Source organism: Westerdykella ornata (genome assembly GCF_010094085.1).
Source record: "Westerdykella ornata strain CBS 379.55 unplaced genomic scaffold EI97scaffold_10, whole genome shotgun sequence".
Taxonomy (NCBI): Eukaryota; Fungi; Ascomycota; class Dothideomycetes; order Pleosporales; family Sporormiaceae; genus Westerdykella; species Westerdykella ornata.
In genome coordinates, this window is record NW_022986860.1 from 647,752 (window position 1) to 672,699 (window position 24,948).

Genomic DNA, 24,948 nt, shown 5'->3' on the forward strand with positions numbered 1-24,948 from the left:
CATCCTTGCTTCTTAAGATATATCAGAGGTACTAATCCGTTATCCAAACTGTCAGCATTCCTACTTTGGATCCACGTATCACTCAAGGTGAAGAGAGGTTTCTCTACATTCCCAGATGTTAATCAGATTTGTTCGGCGCAGAAAGACAACGGCAACACAAAAGAAAGCCTCCGGAATAGAAAGATGTATAGTAATACGCACAGGCATCTCAGCAGGTGAAACTGATATTGCAAGCAACATCGGGAGATGTATGTCGTAGAAACGCAGGGAGAAACGCAGAAAACCCCAGAAAAGTGCAGTCGCCCGACCGGTAATGCCATACGCCTACGCCTAAAGTCTCCCTGGGTATATCCATACCCCGCTCCACACTAATCACAGCCGTTCCCTTCCTCCACATGCGATTAGTCTATGTATCCTACGCACAGCATCGCCAACCGGATGAACTACATGGCCATTTCCGCTTGCAGTCTCCGCAGCTCTTCTTCCTCGTCATCCTCTTCCACCCGCGCCTTGCCCTTCGGTTCGTGCTGTGCTGCCGCCGGCAGGCGGTCAACCTTGTCACCAACTGGGATGGTGCCGGTTTTGAGCATCTGCTCGTCCAGCTTCTCCTGCTGCAGCTCCGCGAGTTCTTGGTCGAGCTCGTCTTCGTCGACAAGGTTGTTTCCAACTCCTTGTGTTATGGCGTCTGAGATCTCCTGTCCGATGTCGTGCTGTTCTCGGAGTCCCTCCCTGTAGTACATGTTAGCAGCCGACAATGCGACCAAGAGCAACAGGACTTGCAAAAACGTACATGATATCTTCCACCTTCTCTGGCGTAAGTGTCGCGTGGATTTGCTTCATCGCCTGCCCCGCATTCCTCATCGCTTCCAGCGTCTCCCTGTTGATATTGGCGGTTTCGATCGAGTAAATCTCGCGCTCCAAGGTCATGATCTGCGCGGCCGTCTGTTCGAGCGAATGTTCAAATTGCTTCTTCCGGCGTAACGCGGTCTTTGCGGCTGAACGCACATGTCAGAGCCATGTTTGCAAAACAGAGCAAGTGTGCGGCGCGGGGCGATGGTGTTGGCCTTCACATACCAGCCTTGTTCGTCGACACATATTTCCTGGCCAGCGCATCTTGCTCGTCCGCCTGGAGCTGGAGGTGTTTCTCGCGCTTATTTAGCATCTCAAGCTGTGCCCGCAGCTGGAGGATGGCCTTCTTCGGCGCATCCTTTTGCTTCTGGCTCCCTCCGCCGAACCAGCCGAGACCCCAGCCGGACATGGTGGGTGCACTGTTCTAAGATGTAGATGGGATAAGCGGGTTAAGAGAACTCCGGGTTGAACGAGGGTGACTGTAGCGCGAAGGGAGTTCGTGCGTGGTGTCGGAGCGGTACGCGGGGATGTGGAGGGGTCAGTCGGTGATATCGGGAGGCTTGATCAGAGCTCAGTCGATCGGAGATCGAAATTCATGCGCGTACAGGGCTTCCACTGGCAGTATAAGCGAGCCGGAATCTTGGACGTTCGCAAGAACAGACTTGCTGTAGCCTGCAGTGTGTTAGCAGAAGTCCCAACAGAGGCGTGCCTGGAGAACGGTTATGACGGTATCACGCCAAAAGCAGTGGCACGTGCGTGTCTTGGCACAGGGGTCTCGGCGCGGAACAACCCCTGTCCCTTTTCCATCTCTCCACCTCTGTTTCCATGACAAGGGAGAAATCAACATGACGGGTCCCCCGCCATCGAGCTTAGTTTTCTTGTCAGACCTGCAGAACTGCGACCGTGGCGACAAAGTCCGGTTCCTAGGCTGGTATCGTTTCCACTTTTGACCGCTTTCCGCCACTAAACTACCCGTTGCAGCGTCGATGAATATGTCGTCCAGGATGCGACCCTCCGCCTCAAGCACAACTACCCGCCCTCTGAGAGGCCGCGTGTTGCTCGCGTGAACATATCCGTCATTCTGGAATCCATACAGCGCCATGATATCGATGTGGGATGCTGGGTAAACGTACTGGGATACGTCGTGGGCCAGGATGACACTGGTGTATCCGTACAAGCCATCGCGGTTTGGAGCGCCGGAAATCTGGACCTGGAGGCTTACCAAAATGCGGTCAATTGGAGGAAAGAGGTCGCCTTGGGTCGGGTCTATACGTGACAGGGAGAGAGTCTGTAGCAGATGCTCCCTTTCATCCCCGGATCTGGAACATGCTCACTGACTGACGGTCAAGCAACCGAGTGGACTGTAGTGCTCCATTCTTATTCGATGTGCTCGACGATGCCTCCCCGATCTCAACATATAGAGCATGAATGATTAAGGAAAGGTCATTCCATCACATTTGCTTGATGGTTTGTGACATAGGGCCATCTCGCGATTCGTTCGGCAGTAAGGTGGGGTGAATGAAAGGTGAGGTGACGGACTGGAGTGCGTTGTGCTTATCGACCGTGGATGTGCCGCGAACCTTTATTTCCTCGAAGACAAACTGCAGTCTCCTGGAACCTCCGGTGAACGTTCCTGTCGAGGTCGCGGGATAGTGATACCCCTATACGATCGGTACCGCCTTCCATAATGATCGTCAAGTTGATACTTATGCACAAGGACAAGCAGGAGCATTAGAGGAGCCGAACATTCCAGGCTTGACTCCAGACTTGACTATGCTTTCCGTTTTGCCGTCAGCCTGCGGCGACCCCAACACAGTATTTTACGACCATCTATCGAGCACAGGCGATACCTTTCCCCGCGGCAGGAGTTCTTATCACTATCGTTCGTTTCAATACTCACAATCATTCTTGAATAATTTTTTGATCTGGCTCCATCCGTCAAACTGTGGAAGTACACTCTTTTAACATGTCTCTTCCGACTCGTCGCCTCTGGGCAATCTCTGATCTTCATCTCAACAATCCAATAAACGCAGAAGAGCTGAGGAAGCTTAAACCGCATCCTGGTGATGGCCTTATATTATGCGGAGATATAGGAGAGACCCTCAAGGAACTCAAGCTGGCGTTCGAAATAACCACGGCTCGCTTCCGTTATGTCTTTTGGACCCCCGGTAATCACGAACTCTGGTTGTCCACCATGGACGGTGGTCTTCGAGGTCAGGCAAAGTATGAGAAGTGTGTCGGTGCGACGTTGTCATTTCCTCATTGAATACAGAACGAATCAACTCAAATTCTCGCAGAATTAGCCCGCAGTTACGGCGTGAAGACTCCAGAAGATCCATATATGCTGTGGTTGGGCCGTGGGGATACCTGCATCATCGCACCCATTTTCACCCTCTACGACTACAGCTACCGACCGAACTATGTGAGCCGAGAGAGGGCTGTCGGGTGGGCGACGGAAGGAGATCGTTTGCCGTGCACGGATGAGTACATACTGGATCCCTATCCATATGAATCCCGGGACGCATGGTGCGATGCCTTGGTAGCCAGGTTCGGGAAAAAGCTCGAGGCGGCATGCGAGGCATACGGCATGAAATACCCCTTGGTCATTGCGGGACACTGGCCTCTCCGCAGAGATCTGGTCGACCTGCCGGACCATATGGACAGGTGGCACATGTGGTGCGGGACAACGCAAACCGAGGACTGGCATACCAAGTACAACGCTAAAGTGGTCGTCAACGGACACATGCACTGGAGGCGCACGGACTGGAGAGGTAAAACTCGGTTCGAAGAGGTCAGTTTGGGCTACCAAGGGCAGTGGGAACGATTGAGAAGTGAAGGCATTACGATCAATGACCTGCTACGCGAGATTCTGCCAGGTCCAAAGCAAATCCCTCCGGATGGCCAGAGAAGTACTGTCTGGCTACGTGAAGTAGAACTTCTCAGCCAACCAGGGCCCGCGAGGCAGCGGAAGAAAGAAGAAGATGTTGAACCCGCCAGAGGCCACGATGAACAAACCAAAAAGAAGTGACAGGGCAAGCGCTCGAAGAGTGATGCAAAACATAGGCGCTTGCGAGTGTATATCTGGCGGCTTACGTCGAACGGGTATGGAGAAGCAATGCTTCTGCGGACTAGTCCTTCATTCTCACTTTCCATATGTTAATGCATTCATAAACCTTTGAGCTCCGATATCTCTCTGCGAATCCCTGATATAAAAACTGTCCAACAGGGACGTCAAAGTTGCCCCAATACAATCTTGGCCTCCTCCCACCTCAGGACTCGGACGATGGAAAATGTTGCGCGTGTGGGTTGAGGTCTCGAACGTCACTCAATATTGGAGCTCATTTTGTCGTGATGTTAAACAAAGGCCCCCACCGGTTCGCACCATGGAGATTCTAGTGTTGGTAACAGTAAGGACCGTGGACACCGAACGTTCTCTCAAGAAGTCGCATAAGTTACAGTTCCAAGGTTCAGGGTCGATGTTCCTGTAACTTGTGATTAGACATGAATCACCTTCCTGATCGGAACACTGCCCTCCCCAGCAGTGATCGACCAATCCTCCCGCACACAAGGGGCACGCATTCACCCGGAGCCCTGTCGGCCACCCTCAACCTGACCACTTCAACCAGGGCTCGGCCAACCCTTGGGCTGCTCTCTTCAATAAACACCAGGACATGTCGCCTTAAAAGGTATCGCACTCCGATAGCAGATGTGTGCAAGATGCAACGTCTGGTTCCCTGATGCTGATCTCCGGATAGTCTAAGCTTAGCTCTACGATACAAGAGAAAGAGCTACGAGCCTACAAGTAGAAGTATCCCCGTTCAGAACAGAGAACTGTACCACGGGATGCACCCAACTCCTGCTACTGGACAGAAAGTTGAGAAAGTCGCCAGCATCTAACAACAAGGAAGGAAAGCTCCAATAGACGTCCCATCGAGTTTGCGCTATACTCTGGCCTTGGTCTTCTGCTTGGAGCGTACATAAATCCTCGTCCTGCCGAATATCCAGCGTTGTCATCCGTCACCGTCGTCACGCTTCCACATGGTCTTCAACACCAAGCACAGCATCCTGGCGCTCGCCTGTTTTTCTTCGTACTCCTATGCTGCCCCTCTGCAGCTTGCGCCCCGCGCCGTAATCAATCATGATGCCGTTGTTGGCTTCCCACAGACCGTGCCCTCGAGCATCGAAGGAACCCTCATGTTGAAGTACAAGCCTTACCTCGAGGTATACAACGGTTGCGTCCCATTCCCCGCTGTGAACGCTGCAGGCGACACCAGGTATGTGAGGAAACTAGGCTCTGCTCTGCCAACAATTTCCGCCTTATGAGTGAGACACTGATATCATTCACAGCGGCGGTCTATCTACCGACGGCGCACCGAATGGGAACTGCGGAAAGTCCACAGGCCAGGTCTACGCTCGTGCCGGCACTTACAATGGCGCTTTTGCTATCATGTACTCACATATCACTCCTCGGACCTTGTCTACGGCTAACCAGCGGTCTAGGTATTCGTGGTATATGCCCAAGGACAGCCCGTCAAGCGGACTCGGCCACCGCCATGACTGGGAGAACGTCGTTGTGTGGCTCTCATCCGCTTCCGAAACGGCGACGGTGCGAGGAGTCGCCATCTCTGCACATGGAGATTACCAGAAAGTCTCTGGCCATTTCAGCGGGTCCCGAGTCAAGATCGGTTACATCAGTATCTGGCCCGTCAACCATCAGTTGATTGACACGGTCGAACAAGGCGGCGAGCAGCCCCTGATTGCATGGGAGAGTATGACGGCGGCGGCGAGAACGGCCATTGAGACCACGGACTTTGGCTCAGCGACTCCAAGCTTCAGAGACGGCAATTTCCAGAGCTATCTTCAGAAAGCGTTCTTCTAGTTGGGCTTCACAGGGTGGAAAGCCCTCAGGCAGGCTGCGCGGTGCAGCAGCGGAATGAAAAGGATGTCTTCGTAAAGAGATGGTTAGGGACAAGGTGGGTGGCATATAGTCCTTCTGCCGTCTCTAGCGTCTAAGAAAAGGTCTCCTAATTCCTTCTTGTTCACATTGCAGATGTGACAGATTAACGACATGGCAAGTAACCGAGTCTTGGCACCCGTTTCCAGTGACGTGCGAAACCTACCCCCCACAACTCCCCTTGCGCGACGCTCGTGGCTGATCTTCGGTTTGCCTGTGAGACCAGCACGAAAATAAACTCCCGATGACATGGAGACTTCCTATTTAAACGTTGTCGCCCCAATGGGCGCTGTACCATCAACCCACATCGGCAAACATGTCTGCCTCGCGTCTCCAAACCTATGGCGCCAAACCCAGAGTCTTCATCCTAACCGACATCAGCAACGAGCCAGACGACGCCGAGTCCTTGTGCAGATATCTCCTTTACTCGAACCAATTTGAAACCGAAGGACTTGTCGCATGTACAAGCACCTGGCAGAAGGACAGGGTGTGTCCGCAGGACATAGAAAAGATCATAGACGCATATGCCGACACAGTCGACAACTTAAACAAGCATGTCCATCCCGACTGGCCGTACCCCAGCGCAGAGCAGTTGAGAGGTCTGGTACGGAAAGGCGCTGAGGTAGGTGCCAGATAGTCTTCCGTCCGGGACCAAATGCTGAAGAGCGCAAGACATATGGTCTAACGGCCCTCGCTGATGACTTGCCCCTCTCGCCTGGAGGCGAACTTCTTCTTCAGCGCATCACTGCACATATACAGAAGCCCCTGTGGGTCCTGTGCTGGGGTGGGACAAACACCCTCGCACAGGTGATATTGGCCATCGACCAGAAATATACTCCAGAAGATGCAGCACGCATATTCTCGCGTCTACGCGTCTATGCCATATCGGACCAGGACGACACGGGCGTGTGGATACGTAACAACTTCCCCATGATCTTTTACATCTCGTCCGTACATGGCTGGAATCACTACGGAATGGCTACCTGGACGGGGATCTCCGGAGACAAATTCTACGGCTTCGACCAGGGCGGACCGGACTTCTCGAAATGGGAAAAGCAGTGGATCAAGGAGCATATCCGGATTGGACCGCTTGGGAGAGCTTACCCAGATTACGAATTCATTGCCGAAGGCGACACGCCTACTTTCTTGTACCTGATCCAGAACGGTCTGGGCGTACCAGAATTCCCTTCGTATGGATCTTGGGGAGGACGATACGTAAAAACCGACGCCAACGCATCCGGGAGCAACCACTACAGTGACGCCGTGGACAGAGTCACTGGCCAAGACGGGAGGCTATACACATCCAACCACGCCACCATCTGGCGATGGCGAGACGCCTTCCAGAACGACTTCGCAGCGCGAATGCAATGGACTCTGCACGGCGACTTCGACAAAGCCAATCACCACCCCGTCATCTCCATCAACGGCGCCGCGGGCATCCAGCCCGTGCGCGTCGAAGCCGAAGCTGGCAGCAAAATCGTGCTCGACGCCAGCAAGACGTACGATCCCGATGCCGGCGACACGCTCACGTTCAAATGGTGGCAGTACAAGGAACCGAGCGCTACTCAGTGGTTGGTCGATGCTGAAGTGGCTTCTCTTGACATCGAGAAGGTCGATGAAGAGGGTCGTGTTGTAGAGGTTACACTGCCTCCAGCTGATCGTTGTTGTGTCGACTTTTTGGGTGGGCGCAAGCCGGTCGTAAAGGGCCAGGTGCTGCATCTGATTTTGGAGGTTACAGATAGTGGGAGGCCGCCGCTTACGAGTTATCGGCGGGTGCTGATTCAGGCTGTGGATAAGAAGGCTGCTGTAGTACATTCGTAGCCACATATCTAAGGTTGCTTTTATATACGTACCTACAGCTTAGAGGTCAAGCTTTCCCATTCCCTCATCTTTAAGAAATACGCGTCTGGGTACAGCAAACGAGACTATCTACTGCACGTCGTTATTAAAACGGATCCTGCAGCACTAGTTAAGGGATCTGCAGTAGTCCTCGTTAACGAGTTTGCTAGGCTAGTTGTTGCAGAAGGTGGAAACCTATTTTAGGATGTTTAGGACTCGTTGCTAGTTAGATGTACAAGACTAGATGCAGGTTGAGTTACTGTGGGCGAGTTCAGCGCGTTCGTCCCAGTCCAGGCTGTGGGGATTTTGGATGGGGTGGCTCGGGAAGAGGTGAAGGGCTTTCTGATCGATGTGGCAACCGCTTATCCTTAGGACGGGCCGGCATTGGTCTGTTGGAGTATTTGGAGGTGTAGGATCGAATAATCATGAGTTGAAGTCTAACAGCATGAAACGGCTCTGTTTCTTCAGCAGCAAAAGGAACACCTTGGGTAACACTGATTAGTCACGACGTATGCATGTGAGATCACATGGCCAGATTGCTGTGCCTCACTAAGACAAGTCTGCTCCTCGCTACCTCCGCTACTATCACTGGAGAAAAATACATTCTGTGTATCTGCCTGACCGACGTTCTTCTTTGATTCGTGTCTGCTTGAATAACACCGTTAACAACAGCGCACTTTGAGACCTCTTCTCTCATGCGTCTTCTGAGGCTTGAAGAAGACGGCAACTTCAGCCTTGTCGAGTATGTTGAGAAGGATATTCCTCAATATGCCATTCTTTCACACACCTGGGGAGCCGACCATGAGGAACCTACCTATAAGGATTTACTGAAAGGCACTGGTAGGAACAAGGCTGGTTATCGTAAACTTACGTTATGCGGAGCCCAAGCTGCGAAAGACGACCTCGGGTTTTTCTGGGTGGACACCTGCTGCATCAACAAATCAAGCAGCAGAGAGCTTGACGAGGCCATCAACTCTATGTTTCGCTGGTACCAAAAGGCTGCAAGATGCTACGCATATCTGGCCGACGTATCTGTCGACCGGTCCGCTGGAGAGAACGACTTTACCCCAGAACTGAAAGCAGCGTTCGCAAGAAGCAGATGGTTCACTCGCGGCTGGACACTCCAGGAGCTCATTGCTCCAAGATCAGTAGATTTCTTCAGTAAAGAGGGGCATTGGCTTGGTAGCAAGCACTCACTGCAGCAAATACTCGCTGAGATAACGGGGATTGCGCTCGCGGCCCTGCAAGGAACTCCCTTGTCCCATTTCTCGACAGAGGAGCGCATATCGTTGGCAGCGAATCGCCAGGCCAAACGGGAAGAGGATGCAGCATACTCATTGTTGGGTATCTTCAACATACATATGCCGCTTTTATATGGCGAAGGACGGAAGGAGGCGTTTGACCGACTTCGGGAGAAGATTGACGACCCTTTAGCTAGTCTCAGGCGGTATGTTTACCAGCAGACGCAGAGGCTGGATACCTTGGATATTACAGCCCAGTGGATAGTCCGCCAAATGACGAATAAACCTAAGCAACTCGGATACCCATGGGAAACTGGTATGCTTGAAGATCATCTCAAGATCGATGATGGGCTGGGCGCGGAATATTTCTTACCTGTGTCTCTCTGTGAGACTCTAGAGGTAGTTGGCCCTTCTATTCATTAACCATCCAGTTGGATAAACCAACAGCACCATTATCTGAACCTCAAGGTTAAGGACTTATAGGCTTTCTTCGATATTCTGCGATTGAAATATAAATCCGAGAGACTCCCCGGATTGAAGCAAATTGAACGACGCCACATTCTGCTCTGGGAATGGAATGAAAGGCACATCGTTTCTCCCGCGAATTGGTTACGCGTCGTAAAACATGATCGGGCTGCCAAGGTGTCCTTCGTTATGGGTTCCTGGCATGGTCCACCTAGGAATCGGTGTATGCGATGCTACAAACCGAGAACGCACGACACTTCCGAATATCCCCCTCAAATATTGGTAGGGTCTTCCTCTTTCTAGTCGTTATTGCTTACTAAAATCTCCTATGGTCATTCGTGTAAGCTGGCAGTTCAGTGGGTAGAACCTGATGATCTCCCCTTCGAACCGACTGATATCCTTATCGACTGAGACCTTTACCGCGATTACCAAGTTGCATCACGACGTCCAAGAGCGCAAGAGCAATCGAGCAGCAAGAACCGGCCCACTTCCCTGTTCTTTGAGGAACGTGGTGACGACCTTGTGCCAAGGCTCGATTTCGTCTGCCGGAGACTCACGATGAAGTGGGAGCCCGTCTTCAATATTGTTCACCGATATCTCTTTTGCCGCTGTGTCCTTAGACTTGGTACTCCTTCCCGTCTGGAGAAGGAAATGACTCTGCTCGTGAACGCCCCTTGCCCAAGACACAACATAGTTGGCAAGAACCTCCGGGACTACAGTGAACTAGCGGTTCACCCTTCGGAAGACCCTTACTTTGAACGATTCGGCGGCTATAATGCTTTCTGGGCAATGCTCCACCGCTGTTTTGCACCTCTGTACGAGAGACTGGGAGGCAGCAAAGCCATCACCAAAACTCAACTTTTATACGGATACGTGGACCTCGCACAGATGGAAGAAGATGACAAGGAGGCAGTTCGACGCATTGCTGATGACTACTTGCTGAAAACACGAGAGATGTTGTTGAATAAGAAACAAGAGAGCGTAAATGACGATCATCTGGATCAATTCAACAAATCATACATGGGCATGGAGCTACGGAAAATCCTCAACGGAGATTGGGATGGCATTCCACATGGGATAACAGGCCAGTAGCGAAATAGGGATTCCTTGTGCGAGTTTCATTAATCGAATTTTTTTGCCCTCCTCGAGTTGTTCCACGTATGCTAAGGGTTGATATGTATACAATAACACGGGGCAAAGGAAATAGCGACATTTTGTAAGATTTCTTGTGATATGAAGCAGGCATTAAGGCGTTAATGGCTATTGACAACGCCCTTCAGTTAAGCTGCCAGATAGCTAGTCGAATAGCAATGGAATTTTCTGCGTTGTCTTCCTCAATGGGGAAAGCAAAAGGGGATACTCGCCAAGCTTGCTGGAGCTTAGAACGTGATCTAGAATGGCGAACACAGCTGAAACTTGAAGCACAGACGTGAATCTAATGACCCGCCGCCCCACCGACTTGACTCCAGCCTCATCAGCCTCGTGAAAACATAACAAACACTCTCCTCCCTGCCTTGACGTGGTTGCATGAGAACAGAGTTGGAGCATCTGCTGTTACGACAGCCACCTGGGGCACCAGCTGCCACAATGTCGATCTGCCAAAAGCGGCGGCAACAACCGAATTTGCCAGCGCATATATTCAGCCACCATATCACAAATAACCCCGAAAACGCCTAGAGCCAAAGTCGAGTCGCTACGCGCCCGAACAAGATTGGATTTCCGCATCTTGGCTGATCATATGTAGTGTAGTCCCTTTGGTCGAGGGGCGCCACCAGGGACGCTACTCATCAAGACAGTCGGCGCTACAAATACTCCCTCCGCCCCTGTCAACATGGAGATCAGTGAACTTTTTCTCACACCGCAATCACCATGGCGGAAAAGACGAATGGCGCCAAAGAGCCTCACCCAGCGGTGAGGAGGCAAACCACCGATAGAGACCTGGACGACTATTTCGTATGGTTTCCCAATAGGCATTGCACTGCGAATTACTGCTAACTCATTCTACAGATTGGGCCACGCGACCTCGATCACCACTCCAAATGGCCAATGTTTCTACGGCTACATGGCAGCATCACTCCGGAGATGATTCTACCGCTTCTCTTTGTCGGCGGCTGGTCAGCTATGATCACATGTATCTCGAAATTCGTCCATGACCGTACGGCTGCTCTCCAATCCTGCTAGTCTGGTCAACCTTTTTGACTCAATCCCACAGTCGGAATCAACCAACTCCTCCTCACCGTCCTTGGTTTCGTCGTCGGTCTCGCCCTCAGCTTCCGTAGCTCCACGGCGTACGAGCGCTACAACGAAGGCCGCAAGTACTGGGCCCAGCTCACTTTCGTCTCCCAGAACCTTGCGCGCCTTATCTGGATCCACGCCGACGAGCGACACGACAAAGATGCCGCGCTCGGCAAGAATGACCTGCTGGGCAAGATCAGCTGCCTGAATTTGATCGCCGCCTACGCCGTAGCGCTGAAGCACAAGCTGCGTTTCGAGCCGGGCCTGCACTACGACGACTTGCAGCATCTAGTCGGGCACCTGGATACCTATGCAAAGGCGGCCGAGCCTCCGGCACCGAAGAAGAAGAGCGTGTTCAAGACCGCCGGAGAGTTCCTCGGCGTCCCCATGGCTGAGAGCAATCCGCGAAAGCTGATCAAGAGGGCGCGCGTGCCCCCTGGCAACCTGCCGCTGGAGATCCTCTCGCACTTGTCGGCATACATGAAAACCATCTACGACAACGGCACCTTCAAAGTCAGCATCTACCAAACACAGTCCCTCAACGCGCTTACCACGATGAACGACGTCCTCACAGGCACGGAGCGCATCCTCAACACCCCGCTGCCCGTCGCCTACTCCATCGCCATCAGCCAGATCACCTGGGTGTACATCCTCCTGCTGCCCTTCCAGCTCTACAAATCCCTCGGCTGGGTGACCATACCCGCCAGCGTCTTCGCCGCCTACATCATCCTGGGCATCGCGCTGATTGGCCGCGAGATCGAGAACCCCTTTGGAGACGACGTCAACGACCTCCCACTCGATGCTTTCTGCGAGCAGATTCGAAAGGATATCGATATCATCATGTCGCGCGTCGCGCCGTCGAGCGACGACTTTGTTGTCCACGAGGACAATTTCCCGCTGTATCCCCTGTCTCACCTGGGGAGCAAGGCTTGGGCCGACAAAAGTGTGGATGAAATTCGTGATGCTTTATCCGCGAAGCCCGGTTTGCATTACCCGCTGGTTGAACATGGGGAACACCCAAAGGCTCAGCATAGGAACGGAAATCAGCGTAGGACTGACGCCGCCGAGGACGACGCTGAGAGGGGGCAAGCGGAGCCTAGCCAGGCTGCTGGCGCCGATGGTGGTGGCGACTAGATAAGTGGAAAAGGGACTCTTTCACATGACTGTCGTGCCGTGCGAGGTTTAGTATTGACTGGGTACTTAATGACTGTTCAGCAAGCAGTACTATAGAGTAATTGTATATCGTAATCGACGAACTGTTCCATAACCTCACTTTCACATAAAAGCACTGAGTAACCCTATCTCAACCCTTCACAGGCTCGCAAACTCACTCGCCAACTCCACCAACAACTCAGCCAACTCCTCAGGCCTCGAAACCTGCGCCGAATGCCCACAATCGATATCCCTAACAATCCACTCGGCACCCGTACCCTCGATCATGGCCATTCAGACAGTCTCTCCTTGCTTTCAAAGTGCTGCATTCTATCAATTCCTTGCTGCATTCTATCGATTCTTCCCCTCTCCTCCTGCTTTAGTTCGCTAAGGAACACGTTAAGACAAGTTGTAGATAGAACGCGAAACTCCTTACTATTAGCATATTGCTAACAAATTAGCTTCTTTATTAAAAGCTATCTTAGCAGGCAATTAAAGTAAACTATCTAGTACGCTGCTGTGTACGCCTACTCCTCGTTAGGCACTGCTACTATATTTTTAGTTCTATAGCGTTGTATATAATAATATTTCTAAAGTGCATATTATTGTAGACTAAGTTAATCTAAAACTGCTGTTATATTATACTTGTTAGTAATAAAAACGCTTTATTGCGGAACGTATACTTTGCTCTCGAGCATCTATCCTCAGCGTCATCAATAGAGTCGGGTTGTTCCGTGTAAATGCTCGAGGGTCCTCCTTAGCTAGCTACGTAGGCGAAGTAATTAGTCGCAGTAGAGAACCTATGTGTAGGAGCGCGTTCCCTCCTACTTTGACTCCGCTATTAGGTAGGCTTCGATTTCTTGCATCTTGAGGGTCAAGCGTCCTGGATCCGCATGGGCATTCCCGTCATCTCTAACGGACAGAGGCATGATGGGGAACATTGGAAGGGTCCCAAACCCGGAGCATTCTCCGTCGAAAGGCCCAGGCGTGGACGGTAGGCGCGGGCATGCTCGTCCTTTGCTTGATTAATCGCATAGTCCCTACTTTACAAAGAAGTTTCCTCTCTCTGTCTATAACGCGTCTAGGGACTGCAAAGCAAACTATCTATTGCACGCCATCGTCAAAACGGATCCTGCAGCACCAGTTGAAAGAACCGCATGGTCGTCAATAAGTTCGCTGGGATAATTCTTGCAGAAGGTTGAAACCTATCTTGCGATATTAGGCCCTCGTTCCTGTATAAATTTATAAGACCACTCGAGGCACGCGTTATCTGCGCGCTCATCCCAGTCCATAGCAATCGGATCATTTTATGTTAGTTTCGACGAGCAAGTCACAGAAAATGAGGGTTAGCTGGAATACTTATGCCAAGCCCACACCCCGCTCGATGCAGAAAACGAACCCACAACCCCACCTTTCACATCTTTAACTCAACGAGTTGAAGTTCTCAATAAATTTTGCAAAAAGAAGCAAAAAAGAAAAAGCAGAATGAAAAGGAAAAAAAAAAGATGTTGATGAGAGTGGGATTCGAACCCACGCCATTTTCATGACTAGCACCTGAAGCTAGCGCCTTAGACCGCTCGGCCATCTCACCGTTCGTCAATTGATGATATTGTTGGTTGAAATTGTGATATGGAAGGAGTATATGGGAAAGGCGCTTTACATGAGAGCTGCGGCGATATCCCGCTGACCTGACACACAAAGCATGGAAAACCTTGGTTTCGAAAGAGGACAGGTTTCCAAGCCTGGCACAATTGCGTGAATTAATCATGGGCGACAGCAGACAAGTCAACGACAAGAGTATACCGCAAAACCAAACATAAAGGTAACAAAAGTATACATGCACATTAACACTATACTGTACTCTACAACCCAACTGGCCTCTACACCCAATCCGTCCGCATACTATAGACCCTTGTTCCTCCCCCCTTCCAACTTCTCATCGGAAAGCGAACGCCTCCGCCAAACCATAGCACATGAACAATAACCCGAAACCCCCGCTATTCAAACAATAGCTACGACCCACAGCGCCTTTTCTGCTCTCTCGCTGCTGTCCCATCCAACTGCCCAACCACATGGTTCTTTCCACCGAACAAGAAAAAGAGTATTCCCAGGACAGAGGTAGTCGAAACGCCAACACGAAGCAAGACAACACATCTATGCCGTTCCTGAAACTCCTTTGAACGCCGCCCGATGTGATATGATCGCAGCCATTCCAGTCGCCAATTAGATAGATGCAAACGCTGACGCTACGCCAATGTACTGTAGAAGGAGTGCCTCCAAAGTCTATAAGACAGACGAAAGAAGAGAACGATGATTAAAGAGGTGCAGATGAAAATAGATAACGTTACTCAGCACCCTTCTCGTACTTGACGGGGTGGAATAGCGTCGGTCGTATGCATAGGCGGCCGGAGCCCGATTCCTCGAACTCGGTGCCTCCTTGCTCGTTCTCGCGTGAGCCGAGCCATCGCCTCCACCAGTTGGCTGAGAAGGCGGCGTTGTAGTAGAAGCTGTTGCCGAGCTGATTGTGTTCACCCCAGCCGAAGACACTGTCGGTAGGCTTGGGAGGGTGGTTGAACGTGCCGTCGATCGCCTCCAACGGCCAGTTGTGGTCAAAGTAAACGGGATGGGGTACATAGACGGCCTTCAGGCCGTGGTGGAAGGCAACGGTGGGCGGCCACATTTCCGGGAACATGTGGTGCCTCATGAGGTACGTCTCGGCATGCATGATGTCCAACAAGCGTTTGGAAAGGCGGGAGACGGTGATGATGGCGCAACGGCGCGGCGGCTCGGGGAGGTCCAGGTCATAGCCCGAGACGTCGTCGCGGAACACCCAGTTTGTCTTTGCGGGGTCGAAAATGGGGTTGAACGTGAGCAAGTCGGCCTCTTCGCCCACACCCCATTCGTAGTTGTCTTGGAGGTAGGATACCGGAGGCTCGGTCTCCGGGGGAGAGGGAAGCATGCCGTCTGGGGCGTGCTCAAATTTGGGGGGACCCCACACAGGCTTCTCATCGCTATTGAACGTCTCTTCCTCGATCATCTCGGTGAAGTTGTGCCATGAGCCATGCAGGCTGGGAATGTAGTAGCGGCTCGAGCGCTCCCACATGCCCTTGCGAGGCTGTCTCTTGGCCCACTCGCCAATCCGGTTGTTGAACTCGTAATAATGGCCGCTGAATCGAAGGTCCATCTCCCAGTTCCAGTAGAAGTCATACTCGGGATGGTACTGCGCAAACCACTGCAAAGCGAAATGGGCACTTCGATAGACGGAGTGGACAGGGGCCTTGGCGTGGTTATAGACGTTGTTCGGGAAGGGCTCCGGATAATACATCCTCATCTGCTGCTCCGACCAGAGCGTTGCCATGCCCCAAAATTCCTTGGGAAGGTTCTCTTGAATCGTCTTTTGGTAGATCTCGTGGGAGGACCAGATGGGGATACTGTCATCCTTGACGTGGAGCAGGAAGTGGACATCGTACTCACCACCCGACTTGATGGCGAGCTCGTTGATCATGGCCCGGATGGTCAGAATTTGGTAGTCGCTGTACTTGTAGCCAGTCCAGGTTCGCAGAATATAGGCGTGGCGCGGAAGCTTTTTCTTGGCTGGCTGGGCGCCTTCACCATCCTTGTTCTCCTTGGCTTCCGTCTCGTTGCTCTTGAAGCGAATCTTGTTCTTTTCGTAGCACCTCTTCTGGGCCTTGCCCCAGTCCACGTTACGCCAATCGACCTTCTTCTCAGTGGCCCAGATCTTGTCTGCGCCGGCGGATTCGGATTTGCCAGACATGCCAAGGCCGCCCTCCTCGCGCGAGTAGGAGTATCCATAAGGGCCGAACCTGCCGAAACGATCGAAGCACACCTTCTCATTCATGCCCAGCTCCTCGTACGAGCCGAAGAAGGGCGCAGTCATGTTCTGAGGGATACCGGGATAGGCGTAGATGTCGGGTGTTTCAACCTTGTCCTCGTCGTCCAGGTAGCACGGCTCAACCTTTTCATAGGTCTTGAGGTACTCTTCGCTTGTGAAGTCGGGATAGGGATTGAAGACGATAGGGTCCTTGGGCGGCTCCTTGTTCTCTTTCCTCTCGGGCGCCTTGGGCTTGATGTTGTCCTCTGGGTTGCTGCTGGTTGAATGGCTCACGAAGTCTTGCTCAGAGACCCAATCTTCGTAGGACACCAAATTCCGGATGCCACTATAAAAGCCACTCAGCCTAGGCGGGGTCAGCATGACAGTAACGGGACGGTGGAGTGCGTTCGATTGCACTTACTTGGGGTAGTGTTCCCAATGGTACAGCTTCCTCTCCTCGCCCTTGCCGCGGTCGCGATCGCGAAGGTGCCTCCTGTACAGGCCAGTGGCGAGCATCGAGGTGAGCAGGAGGGCGGTGATGATGAGGGTGACGACGCGTGCGAACGAGAGGCGCGGACGCTGCAGGCGGTTGGGCCATTGATTCCGCTGCTTCCAGGACCTGAAGTACGGAGAGCTGAAGAGGGGCGAGGAAGCCTGCGACTCAGCGCCAGGTAGCTTCTCGTAGTTGAAACGAGACGTCCGCACACTGAGGAGCTTGCGTGCGTTGATCTGAAAGCGCGACATGACGGCGGTGGGACGCGATGCGTAATTTTGTGTGTGCACAGGAGCGGGTGTCGTGTGGAGAGATTAGAGCAGACTCAGCATCTGCGTTAGGGGGCGGGGCTCGGGGCCTGTCTGCCGTTTCGCCGGTGACGAGTTCGAGTCTCGGATTACTGTATGGGTGGGGGGAATTCGAGAGCGAACGCGATGAGAACGCGGTAGGGGGTAACGAAAGGCTGGATGGGAGGATAATAAGGGGTAGGATTACGATAAACGAGTGTGTAACGTCCTCGAGAAGAGAGAACGAGAGGCTGGGGGCCCGATGGTAGGCGCTGCAACGGGGGGCGGCAAGGAGGGGATAAGGCGAGGACGGCGGTGCAGAAGAGAGGGAGGAGAGAAGAAGAGGAGAGGGTGAGAAGAAGGGTGAAAGGGGACCGAGCTTTGAGAAGGCTTGGAAGGCACGACTAATCTTGGGGAAGACGGTTCTGGGAGGCAAGAGCCAGGAGGCCTGGAAGTGGCCAGGGGTCGTGCGATATTGCCCGGCCACTCGATTGGCTGGAGCGATGCGGATAGGGCGGGAAGGCCAAGAACAGAAGGCGCAACCCGAAGAAATTTCTGGGAGAAAGGGTTGCCGTCACCCCTCTGCGGGAAATGGTGAACGTTCTGCTCGAGGAGAGACCTACGCTGAAAAGACACGAAAGAGAGGCCATGATTGCCATCTGCCTACCATCTGCATCTCCTCTCACGATAGCTGTTATCGTCCTCTTATCCCATGCCGTGCCGCGCCGAGCCTCTATCCCATCACTCGGGCTTCATGCATACCACTACGGAGCGGGCTTGCACACCAGCTCTGGCGGACGGCCTTGCACGCCGCCCTCCATCGCGATCTCCTCAACAAGACCTTCACTGCCAATATAGCAACACCGAGGCTGACAATCCGATATGTATGATACTATGTATCGATGCTGTAAATGGACTCGGACAGAGCCCGCCGCATACGCCCAGCTTCGAGGTGATTCCATGGACGCGGTGCCGTTTCATCGGCCTCATGCTGTCAGCAGAATCACCAGGTTACTCCGTACATGCACTGCCATTCATCCTCTGCAAAGCATTCCGTACCGTAATCGCTCCGGCTGCCCATCGTCTCGTATTCTTACTGTTCTTGCAGCAATGTTCGGATGGCATTTGTGGAATGACCTTCAAAGCCTCCGCGGATTGCGTGAGACCGTGGCGCAGAAGCGTTCGCCGCAGAGGCCTGATGCCCGGCCTGCCAAGCCACAATACACCACAAATACAGCGAATCCAGCCTCCTTTTGGCTACCTTAGATACCCCATTAGGACTAACCAGCGTTGATGACATCTGCTCTAAAAATACCACGACCCCAATGCATCCGCACCTTACCACCCTCAGGAACCTCTTGATCCCACTCTTCAGAAAACATGTCCGACTCCATGTTACTGTTGTACTGTGAGCAAGAGGAATAGCGCTCTCTCAAAGACCATATATCTCTGAGGTTACCACTCCTAGCTAATCACCACGTTGCGCTTTCGAAGCGTACAACTACCTCTACCTACACTGTCCTCTTACTGCACTTGGCTGAGTGACTCTGTCTTGCCATCGCATCTTATTTCTCTATTGTGTAGACTTCTAGCACAGTCGCCTACTCAGATTAGGCGCTTTGCTCTTGCTCAGCGCCATAACCCCGTTGCTGTGCCTCCCTACTGGGGACGGCTCCCACGCGAAGTCTGATCAAGTTGTAATGCAATATGCAACGGGGCAATCATGTCGGTATACAACGTGCCCTCCTCAATTGTCTTAGGTATCGTAACATCATTCCATATCTACAAGCGTCCGCAAGTCAGAAAGCAGTTCACGCTCCATTTTTCGAAGTGTATAGCTCAATGTCGCCCGTCGCGAAAACTCGTAAAGTGTCACTCCTCAGTGCTTGTCCAACCTGACGGCAGCGTTGTTCTTGATAAAGTCCAAGTCCACCTTATGGCCAAGAAGTTCTCTGATATTACTGTGTAAAAGTTAGTAGCCATGCTATCTTCTGGCAGAAAATAACTTACGAGACACCGTATTTGATCATGGTCGGCCTTTCAAGCGACAGACCGAATCCGTAGACTCTCATATCCTTGGGCAGACCCATGGGCTCCAACATCTCAGGCCGGAACATGCCGCTGTTACCGATCTACAAGGCACTGTCAGCTTGTGGTTCTTCCACGACCTTTCACGCTTTCGATACACACCTCAACCCACTTGCCCAACCCAATGTGGTAACCGAAAATCTCCATGCTAGGTTCCGTGTAGGGGTTGTACGCCGGCTTGAATCGCAGATTCTCAATGCCCATCTTGGAGAAGAAGTCCTCGAGGAAGCGCATGAGGCCACCCAGCGTAAGCCCGAAATCTGCAATGACACCTTCTATCTGGTGGAACTCGGCCAAATGCGTTGCATCGACAGTCTCGTTCCTGAACACTCGGTCGATGGAGAAATATCTCGCTGGGCGTGGGTCCTCTGCTAGTCTGTGCAACACCCAAGTGGACACCGCTGTGGTATGAGTACGGAGAACAAGACGGAGACTTTCGTCTTCTGACCAGGGGTAGCGATAGCCGATAGAGCCGAAGGCGCCGTCTTGGTGCACTTGTTGGACACTCTTGAAGTATTGCTCGTAGTTGCGAGGTTTGATTTCTCTCTTCTCTCCTGTTGCGAAAAGCCGTCTGGATCCAGCCTCCATGGCATCTAGCTGTGCCTCGGTGTCAGGATCCGGCCGGGGTCGATCTGCCTTCGGTGGATCTGAAATGAAGAAAGTGTCCTGCATGTCACGAGCGGGATGTTGTTGCGGCACGAAGAGGGCGTCGAAATTCCAGAAACCTGAGTCGACGAAGCTAGAGTTTGTAAGCGAGAGTGACATGCTCACTGCCGTCGATGAGCCTTACTGTGCAGTGGGCATTTCCACGAAGCCTTGGTTGAAGAAGATGTTGCGGAACTCTTGCCGGACCTTGTTTAGTGCTATGATATTGTCAGCCATTATCATCAAAAGTCGTGCGGAGATCCGTACGATGTAGCGCGCCAGCGTGCTGTGCAGCTCCCAGAGCATTGAAATTGTACGGTTTGAAATTCGCGGTCTCCCACTCGCCGCTTGCCAGCATTTCCGCAGTCAGGTCCGTAACCTCGACCGGAATCTCCTTCGCATACTTTTCTCCTTTGCTCACAATGTAACTTATCACCTTCGAGACGGTAACGAGCTTCCGCTTCTTGAGGTCCGCGAGGAGTTTTGCATCCGACAGAGTCTTGGACTCTTGGATCTTCTTCAGGGTCTCTTGTGTTGAATCTTTGACTTCGTCGGTGACAAGTACGAGCGACTCGCCGTCTTTCTTGATCCACTTGTTCTTGAAAGCATTGCCGCTTCCTACCTTCGCAGAATCCGCTCCCACAATGTTCTGCATTCGTTAGTGGTTGAGATGAAGAGGTGTTTGCAACGACCTACAGGGAGCTCCTTTATCGAAACCTTTCCAGCCTCCTTCACCGCAGCCCAGACCCGGTACTCATGGCTTCCCTTCGCAACAATGTCCTCGGCCTCCTTGGTGAGCAGCACTTGTTCTGCATCCTTGGTTTCGTATGTGACCATGGACCTGCTGGCCAACCGATCCAATGCCGCTTTGACATCTTTCTGGGATATGCTCGGAAGGTCTTCGGAGGTGTTGAAGGGAGATTTAGTATCTAGGAGATCGAGAACGTCTTGAGTTACGTTGTGACTCTGTAACTCGACGGGTATCGGGACGGGCCCGCGCGTGCCTGGGGCCATGGTGGAGGGATTTCGCGACTCGGAGCGCCTCCAATTCTCTCCGCAATAGCTGGGGACTTCGTAGTAAGAAGAGAGTGACTAGTACCGGCGACTGATGTTTACATGAACGTTGCACAACACGATGAGTCGACCTGAAATTCGACGCCGAAGTTCCTCCGGCGGCATGGCGTGGGGTAATTTTGCCAAGAAGTAGGGCTTTATGATTGGCTGAGATAGTATCCAGTTGAGGAAAGCAGAGTGCAGAGCATGCTCGTCTTTCCATGGAGGGGAATGCAGTTGACAAAGTTTCGAGATTATGGGAAGTCAAAATGACAGTGTGGTTTACCTTAATCATGAAATAGCAAGTTTATTTCCTGTCCTGCGTTTGGGTAGTCGTGTTTGCGTCCTTTGTATGCAGACTGAACCCCGCCTTCAGCATTCGGTCACACCACGCACCAGATGTCATAACTCAGTAACCTGACGTATCTTCGGCGAAACCCCCATATATAAGCCCGACAAAGCTCGAGGGCCTCAAAGAGCCTCCTCTCAGTCTCAAAGTACTCCATCGTAAACACATTGACATCGTCAAACCAATCATCTCAACATGTCGAGGTGAGCTCCCTCTTGCCCTAATCATCCGAGCTAGAAGAAATACCACTAACTTGATGAACTCAATTCTGCTAACGTCTGTCAGCGCACAAGACCAGAACGTATTATACTCGAGTTCAAAGATCGAACCCCTCAAATCGCCAGTGAAGTACCACCAACCCCATGACAACCACGGGGTGATTGGTGAGGATCACGACATTGAGGAGGATCACTTGGAACCGCTGCGGAGCGAAATCAAGCGTGAGTTGTGGCAGACCTAATGCCTTGAACATGTCAGTGACCCGAAGACCAGATCATCATATCCAACTGCCGCACGCTGAGACGCACGGTGTAATAGGGTACGACGACGTGATCCAGAGCTCGAAGATAGCCCCTTTCAATGGCAAGTTGAATCAAAGAACGGAGCACGAGGAGGGTATTGATGACGAGGACATTGACGCTTCCCGTATCCGCCCCATGGGGGAGGTACGGGAGGAATGAGAGAGAAGGAGAGGGAATGGGATACGGAGAAGATGAGGGAAGAACCAGGTGATGAACTGTACGATTATCAGACTGCCAAAGCAATGGTGAACAGGCCTCAGCAAAAATATCATACCTAGCATGCATTCAATGAAACAGCTCCGTTGACCATAAAGCAGGCGCGACGACGCTCAGATCTTGCAAAAGCTGTCACGTTGGAGTAGAATGCCGCTTGTCACTATCCCAATACCTTCATGTACACAGACAATGTGACGACCTCCACGCCCATTGACGGAAGATCCAATATTCCATGACCGCCTCATGCAACTTTCGCTTTTTCGTTCCCTTCCTCCTGAAGCTCTCACACTACCGTTACCGCTACCACCACAGAAGGGGAGGAAGAAGGGGAGGCGGAGGGAGATGGGAGGCAGAGGGAGATGGGAGGCAGAGGGAGATGGGAGGCAGAGGGAGATGGGAGGCAGAGGGAGATGGGAGGCAGAGGTTGATAGAGGGGTGATAGACGGTAGAAGCAGACACACTGACGTAAGGCCTTCTGGACCGTGAAACAGAAACCCCGGGGTTGGGGAGACAATTTGATGTTGAGTCTTCCGTTCTGGTGTTTACTTGTATATAACTAGCCAGTCAAGATATGCGAGTGGAGAACTATGGCACCAAAGGTCTTTTCTCCTTTCTTCTTTTCACTGACTTCCAGGAAGAAAAGCGAAACCGTTAAGTTAATACTGTCCTCATACTCTCCATTTGCCCATGATATGGAGTCCTGTCGATAGCGAGCGAATGCTGTACAATTTATCTGGGGGAGTAGATGCGAAAGCCATAAATAGTATAGTCCGCCAAGAACTGCGCCCCTGGTTTCGTCATCATGAGCACCTGTGCAGCCATCACCCGACTGCCTCAACAATGCGACAACATCGCTATCCATATCGACCGTGTATGTACGATCTGAGCCTTGGTCAGGTCGATGTTTTCCTTACTGAGCTTATCCCCCTGCTGGTAAAGTATGGCGATTCTACGCAATCTGGATGAGGACCATCTCAGCGGGGTCTCTCACGACAAGCCAGCCCACCTTTCGCGCGCCGCACATTCCAATGGAGACCAGGAAGCAGTAGCGGACGACAGGCCCAATCCCAACGTGACCTCTGGATTTTCAGCCATCCTTAGCTGTTATCCGTGAGCATGAACCGCAGCAATGAGCTGGCTCCTCGCCTGATGAAGGCTGACAATATTAACGCTGTAGTGTCGTTATACAGCTCGCCAGTCTGCTCGACCTCAACTCTCTTGACAGTCTCGCGCGGACCTGTCGCCAGTTTCGCGCAAATCTCCTCGAGAATCGCGCCGCACTCATCAAGCATACTCTACGTTGCAGCTTCGAATACACCCCCGAACAACCCTGGCGGTTAGTCACCAGTGAAGGGCGCCATCCAGTCACTCTCTGCGCGCGAGATCTGGTCGGAGAGTGTCAGAACTGCGGAATCGTCGTCTGCCGGGTAGGCAATACTTTTTGTTGCTCTTCAACTTACTTACGTCGGCAGAATTGCACAATCAAGCCGCCACCTACCCCCCGCCTGCGTGCCCGTCATCGTCGCCTCTGTCGGACATGCGCAACAGCTCCGCTCGAACTGCTGACCGCACCGCAAAAACCTCGCTCTTCTTCCAGCGGCTCCGCATCCCCTCCACCCTCATTAAGCCACACTTCCACTCCCGCGCGCAGTGCACCTGCCCGAGCCTTCACAGCTTCCGCGTTCGAGCGGCTTCCTTGCTGCTGCGTGGATACAGTCTATCTATGCCAGCCGTGTGGTCAGAATTTAGCAACCAAGGACGTGATGTACGTTCGAGCATGGAGCTGGCGCACACGCTATAGCCACTATCTGGGCGGAGTTGGCACCGGTGCCGGGGAGGGGAATGAAGGAGTCGAATGTGGCAGGGGACAAAGCTGTCTTGCTTCAAAGATCGTAGAGCACGAGATTGAATGTGATCAGGAGACACTTGCATCATTAGAAGGCTCTTCCCCCGATCGATGGAAAGGAACAAGCTATCATGCTCAAGAGATTGAGGGAGTCGGTGGTGGATTCAAGATGAAGGCCAAGAAGTATGTCCGTGTGGGCGATTGTGTCAAGATCTACGAGGACGAGAAGGACAGGTCGAGTTCTTACCTGGAGCGAGAGGCCAGTGGCAAGCTCAGAAGCTGGTGTTCGTGGTGTCAGCGAGTCATTCTTGGAGAGAAAGACCGCGCCGAAGCATCGAGAGAGGGTCGTTCATCCAGTGAGGATAGTTCTTCATCGGAGTCCTGATGTGCTCGCATGCCATGGACAATTCACACTGTGCCTCTGTTGGTGCGCTGTACGACGAAGCCATGGTTACTCGTGGGGAATCTTACCTGTTCTCACACAAGGAAGCTGCCTGGCCTTTGAGAAAGGAGGAAGGCCTTTCGAAGGCAAAGTTCAACGACATGGAACAAAACTATGTAGCGAGGCATAATACTGAGGGGACATAATGCTGGTCAGAGGGTGAGCTGGACCGGCCGAGGTAGGGAAGGCCAGTTGAGGGCTCAAGAGAGATGGTACAGGATTCGTCCGGTGGGTCGACCATATATACACGACAACGTGCTAGGACTGGGAAATCTGTATCCCAAATAATGAGCCCGCTTCAATCTTAAATCACGTGCTTGTGAACTGCACCCAAAAATAGCGCGGCGCTAAACGTCGCGCTTCAGAAGCTTGGCATGAACGCCGCATCATCCCTCAATCTCGCGGCCAAACACTCAAGCCTCCATGTCTGCGTTAAACGGC

General features: G+C 52.4%; 12 protein-coding genes and 1 non-coding gene across 13 annotated transcripts; 9 read left to right on the top strand and 4 right to left on the bottom strand.

Moving 5' to 3' along the window:
* Window positions 1–4: 4 nt before the first annotated feature.
* On the bottom strand, window positions 5–1,562 carry EI97DRAFT_433400 (Snf7-domain-containing protein). The gene is made up of 3 exons (XM_033798383.1): window positions 1,075–1,562; window positions 791–995; window positions 5–729 (listed from the first exon to the last, which is right to left on the bottom strand). The coding sequence occupies exons 1-3, from the start codon at window positions 1,256–1,258 to the stop codon at window positions 444–446; spliced, it is 675 nt and encodes a 224-aa protein (XP_033654110.1). The 5' UTR covers window positions 1,259–1,562; the 3' UTR covers window positions 5–443.
* On the top strand, window positions 1,560–2,278 carry EI97DRAFT_433401 (uncharacterized protein). Its single transcript, XM_033798384.1, has 3 exons — window positions 1,560–1,780; window positions 1,831–2,135; window positions 2,199–2,278. The coding sequence occupies exons 1-2, from the start codon at window positions 1,695–1,697 to the stop codon at window positions 2,123–2,125; spliced, it is 381 nt and encodes a 126-aa protein (XP_033654111.1). The 5' UTR covers window positions 1,560–1,694; the 3' UTR covers window positions 2,126–2,135; window positions 2,199–2,278.
* Window positions 2,279–2,815: 537 nt separating this feature from the next.
* Window positions 2,816–3,877, top strand: EI97DRAFT_418595 (Metallo-dependent phosphatase; the record flags this gene model as incomplete). Its single annotated transcript, XM_033796959.1, has 2 exons — window positions 2,816–3,089; window positions 3,147–3,877. 2 exons carry the CDS (start codon window positions 2,816–2,818, stop codon window positions 3,875–3,877), a joined length of 1,005 nt encoding a protein of 334 aa, XP_033654112.1.
* A 521-nt stretch (window positions 3,878–4,398) lies between these two features.
* EI97DRAFT_494110 (NPP1-domain-containing protein) lies at window positions 4,399–5,911 on the top strand. Its single transcript, XM_033802381.1, has 4 exons — window positions 4,399–4,535; window positions 4,605–5,123; window positions 5,197–5,298; window positions 5,350–5,911. The coding sequence occupies exons 2-4, from the start codon at window positions 4,888–4,890 to the stop codon at window positions 5,726–5,728; spliced, it is 717 nt and encodes a 238-aa protein (XP_033654113.1). The 5' UTR covers window positions 4,399–4,535; window positions 4,605–4,887; the 3' UTR covers window positions 5,729–5,911.
* An 80-nt stretch (window positions 5,912–5,991) lies between these two features.
* On the top strand, window positions 5,992–7,600 carry EI97DRAFT_398480 (DUF1593-domain-containing protein; the record flags this gene model as incomplete). The annotated part of the gene is made up of 2 exons (XM_033796396.1): window positions 5,992–6,425; window positions 6,476–7,600. Coding segments are annotated over exons 1-2 (1,431 nt in total), but the record flags the coding sequence as incomplete, so codon positions are not given.
* A 628-nt stretch (window positions 7,601–8,228) lies between these two features.
* EI97DRAFT_433405 (HET-domain-containing protein) lies at window positions 8,229–9,785 on the top strand. Its single transcript, XM_033798385.1, has 2 exons — window positions 8,229–9,630; window positions 9,681–9,785. Exon 1 carries the CDS (start codon window positions 8,338–8,340, stop codon window positions 9,304–9,306), a length of 969 nt encoding a protein of 322 aa, XP_033654115.1. The 5' UTR covers window positions 8,229–8,337; the 3' UTR covers window positions 9,307–9,630; window positions 9,681–9,785.
* EI97DRAFT_44593 (uncharacterized protein) lies at window positions 9,607–10,542 on the top strand. Its single transcript, XM_033799997.1, has one exon. It carries the CDS (start codon window positions 9,907–9,909, stop codon window positions 10,438–10,440), a length of 534 nt encoding a protein of 177 aa, XP_033654116.1. The 5' UTR covers window positions 9,607–9,906; the 3' UTR covers window positions 10,441–10,542.
* A 245-nt stretch (window positions 10,543–10,787) lies between these two features.
* On the top strand, window positions 10,788–12,836 carry EI97DRAFT_398484 (UPF0187-domain-containing protein). The gene is made up of 3 exons (XM_033796397.1): window positions 10,788–11,301; window positions 11,356–11,503; window positions 11,561–12,836. The coding sequence occupies exons 1-3, from the start codon at window positions 11,218–11,220 to the stop codon at window positions 12,715–12,717; spliced, it is 1,389 nt and encodes a 462-aa protein (XP_033654117.1). The 5' UTR covers window positions 10,788–11,217; the 3' UTR covers window positions 12,718–12,836.
* A 1,408-nt stretch (window positions 12,837–14,244) lies between these two features.
* EI97DRAFT_t57 lies at window positions 14,245–14,326 on the bottom strand. The gene has a single exon. It is a non-coding gene; the product is annotated as a tRNA-Leu (tRNA).
* Window positions 14,327–15,079: 753 nt separating this feature from the next.
* On the bottom strand, window positions 15,080–17,311 carry EI97DRAFT_450363 (uncharacterized protein; the record flags this gene model as incomplete). Its single annotated transcript, XM_033800279.1, has 2 exons — window positions 15,080–16,931; window positions 16,989–17,311. The coding sequence occupies 2 exons, from the start codon at window positions 17,309–17,311 to the stop codon at window positions 15,080–15,082; spliced, it is 2,175 nt and encodes a 724-aa protein (XP_033654118.1).
* Window positions 17,312–18,856: 1,545 nt separating this feature from the next.
* On the bottom strand, window positions 18,857–21,442 carry EI97DRAFT_467247 (phenylalanyl-tRNA synthetase alpha chain). The gene is made up of 6 exons (XM_033801586.1): window positions 20,777–21,442; window positions 20,348–20,729; window positions 20,226–20,298; window positions 19,538–20,174; window positions 19,358–19,479; window positions 18,857–19,308 (listed from the first exon to the last, which is right to left on the bottom strand). The coding sequence occupies exons 1-6, from the start codon at window positions 21,092–21,094 to the stop codon at window positions 19,227–19,229; spliced, it is 1,614 nt and encodes a 537-aa protein (XP_033654119.1). The 5' UTR covers window positions 21,095–21,442; the 3' UTR covers window positions 18,857–19,226.
* EI97DRAFT_458496 (uncharacterized protein) lies at window positions 21,216–22,162 on the top strand (the record flags this gene model as incomplete). The annotated part of the gene is made up of 3 exons (XM_033800916.1): window positions 21,216–21,283; window positions 21,768–21,922; window positions 21,975–22,162. The coding sequence occupies 3 exons, from the start codon at window positions 21,216–21,218 to the stop codon at window positions 22,160–22,162; spliced, it is 411 nt and encodes a 136-aa protein (XP_033654120.1).
* Window positions 22,163–23,046: 884 nt separating this feature from the next.
* EI97DRAFT_398493 (uncharacterized protein) lies at window positions 23,047–24,813 on the top strand. Its single transcript, XM_033796398.1, has 3 exons — window positions 23,047–23,329; window positions 23,397–23,646; window positions 23,692–24,813. The coding sequence occupies exons 1-3, from the start codon at window positions 23,160–23,162 to the stop codon at window positions 24,448–24,450; spliced, it is 1,179 nt and encodes a 392-aa protein (XP_033654121.1). The 5' UTR covers window positions 23,047–23,159; the 3' UTR covers window positions 24,451–24,813.
* Window positions 24,814–24,948: the final 135 nt, after the last annotated feature.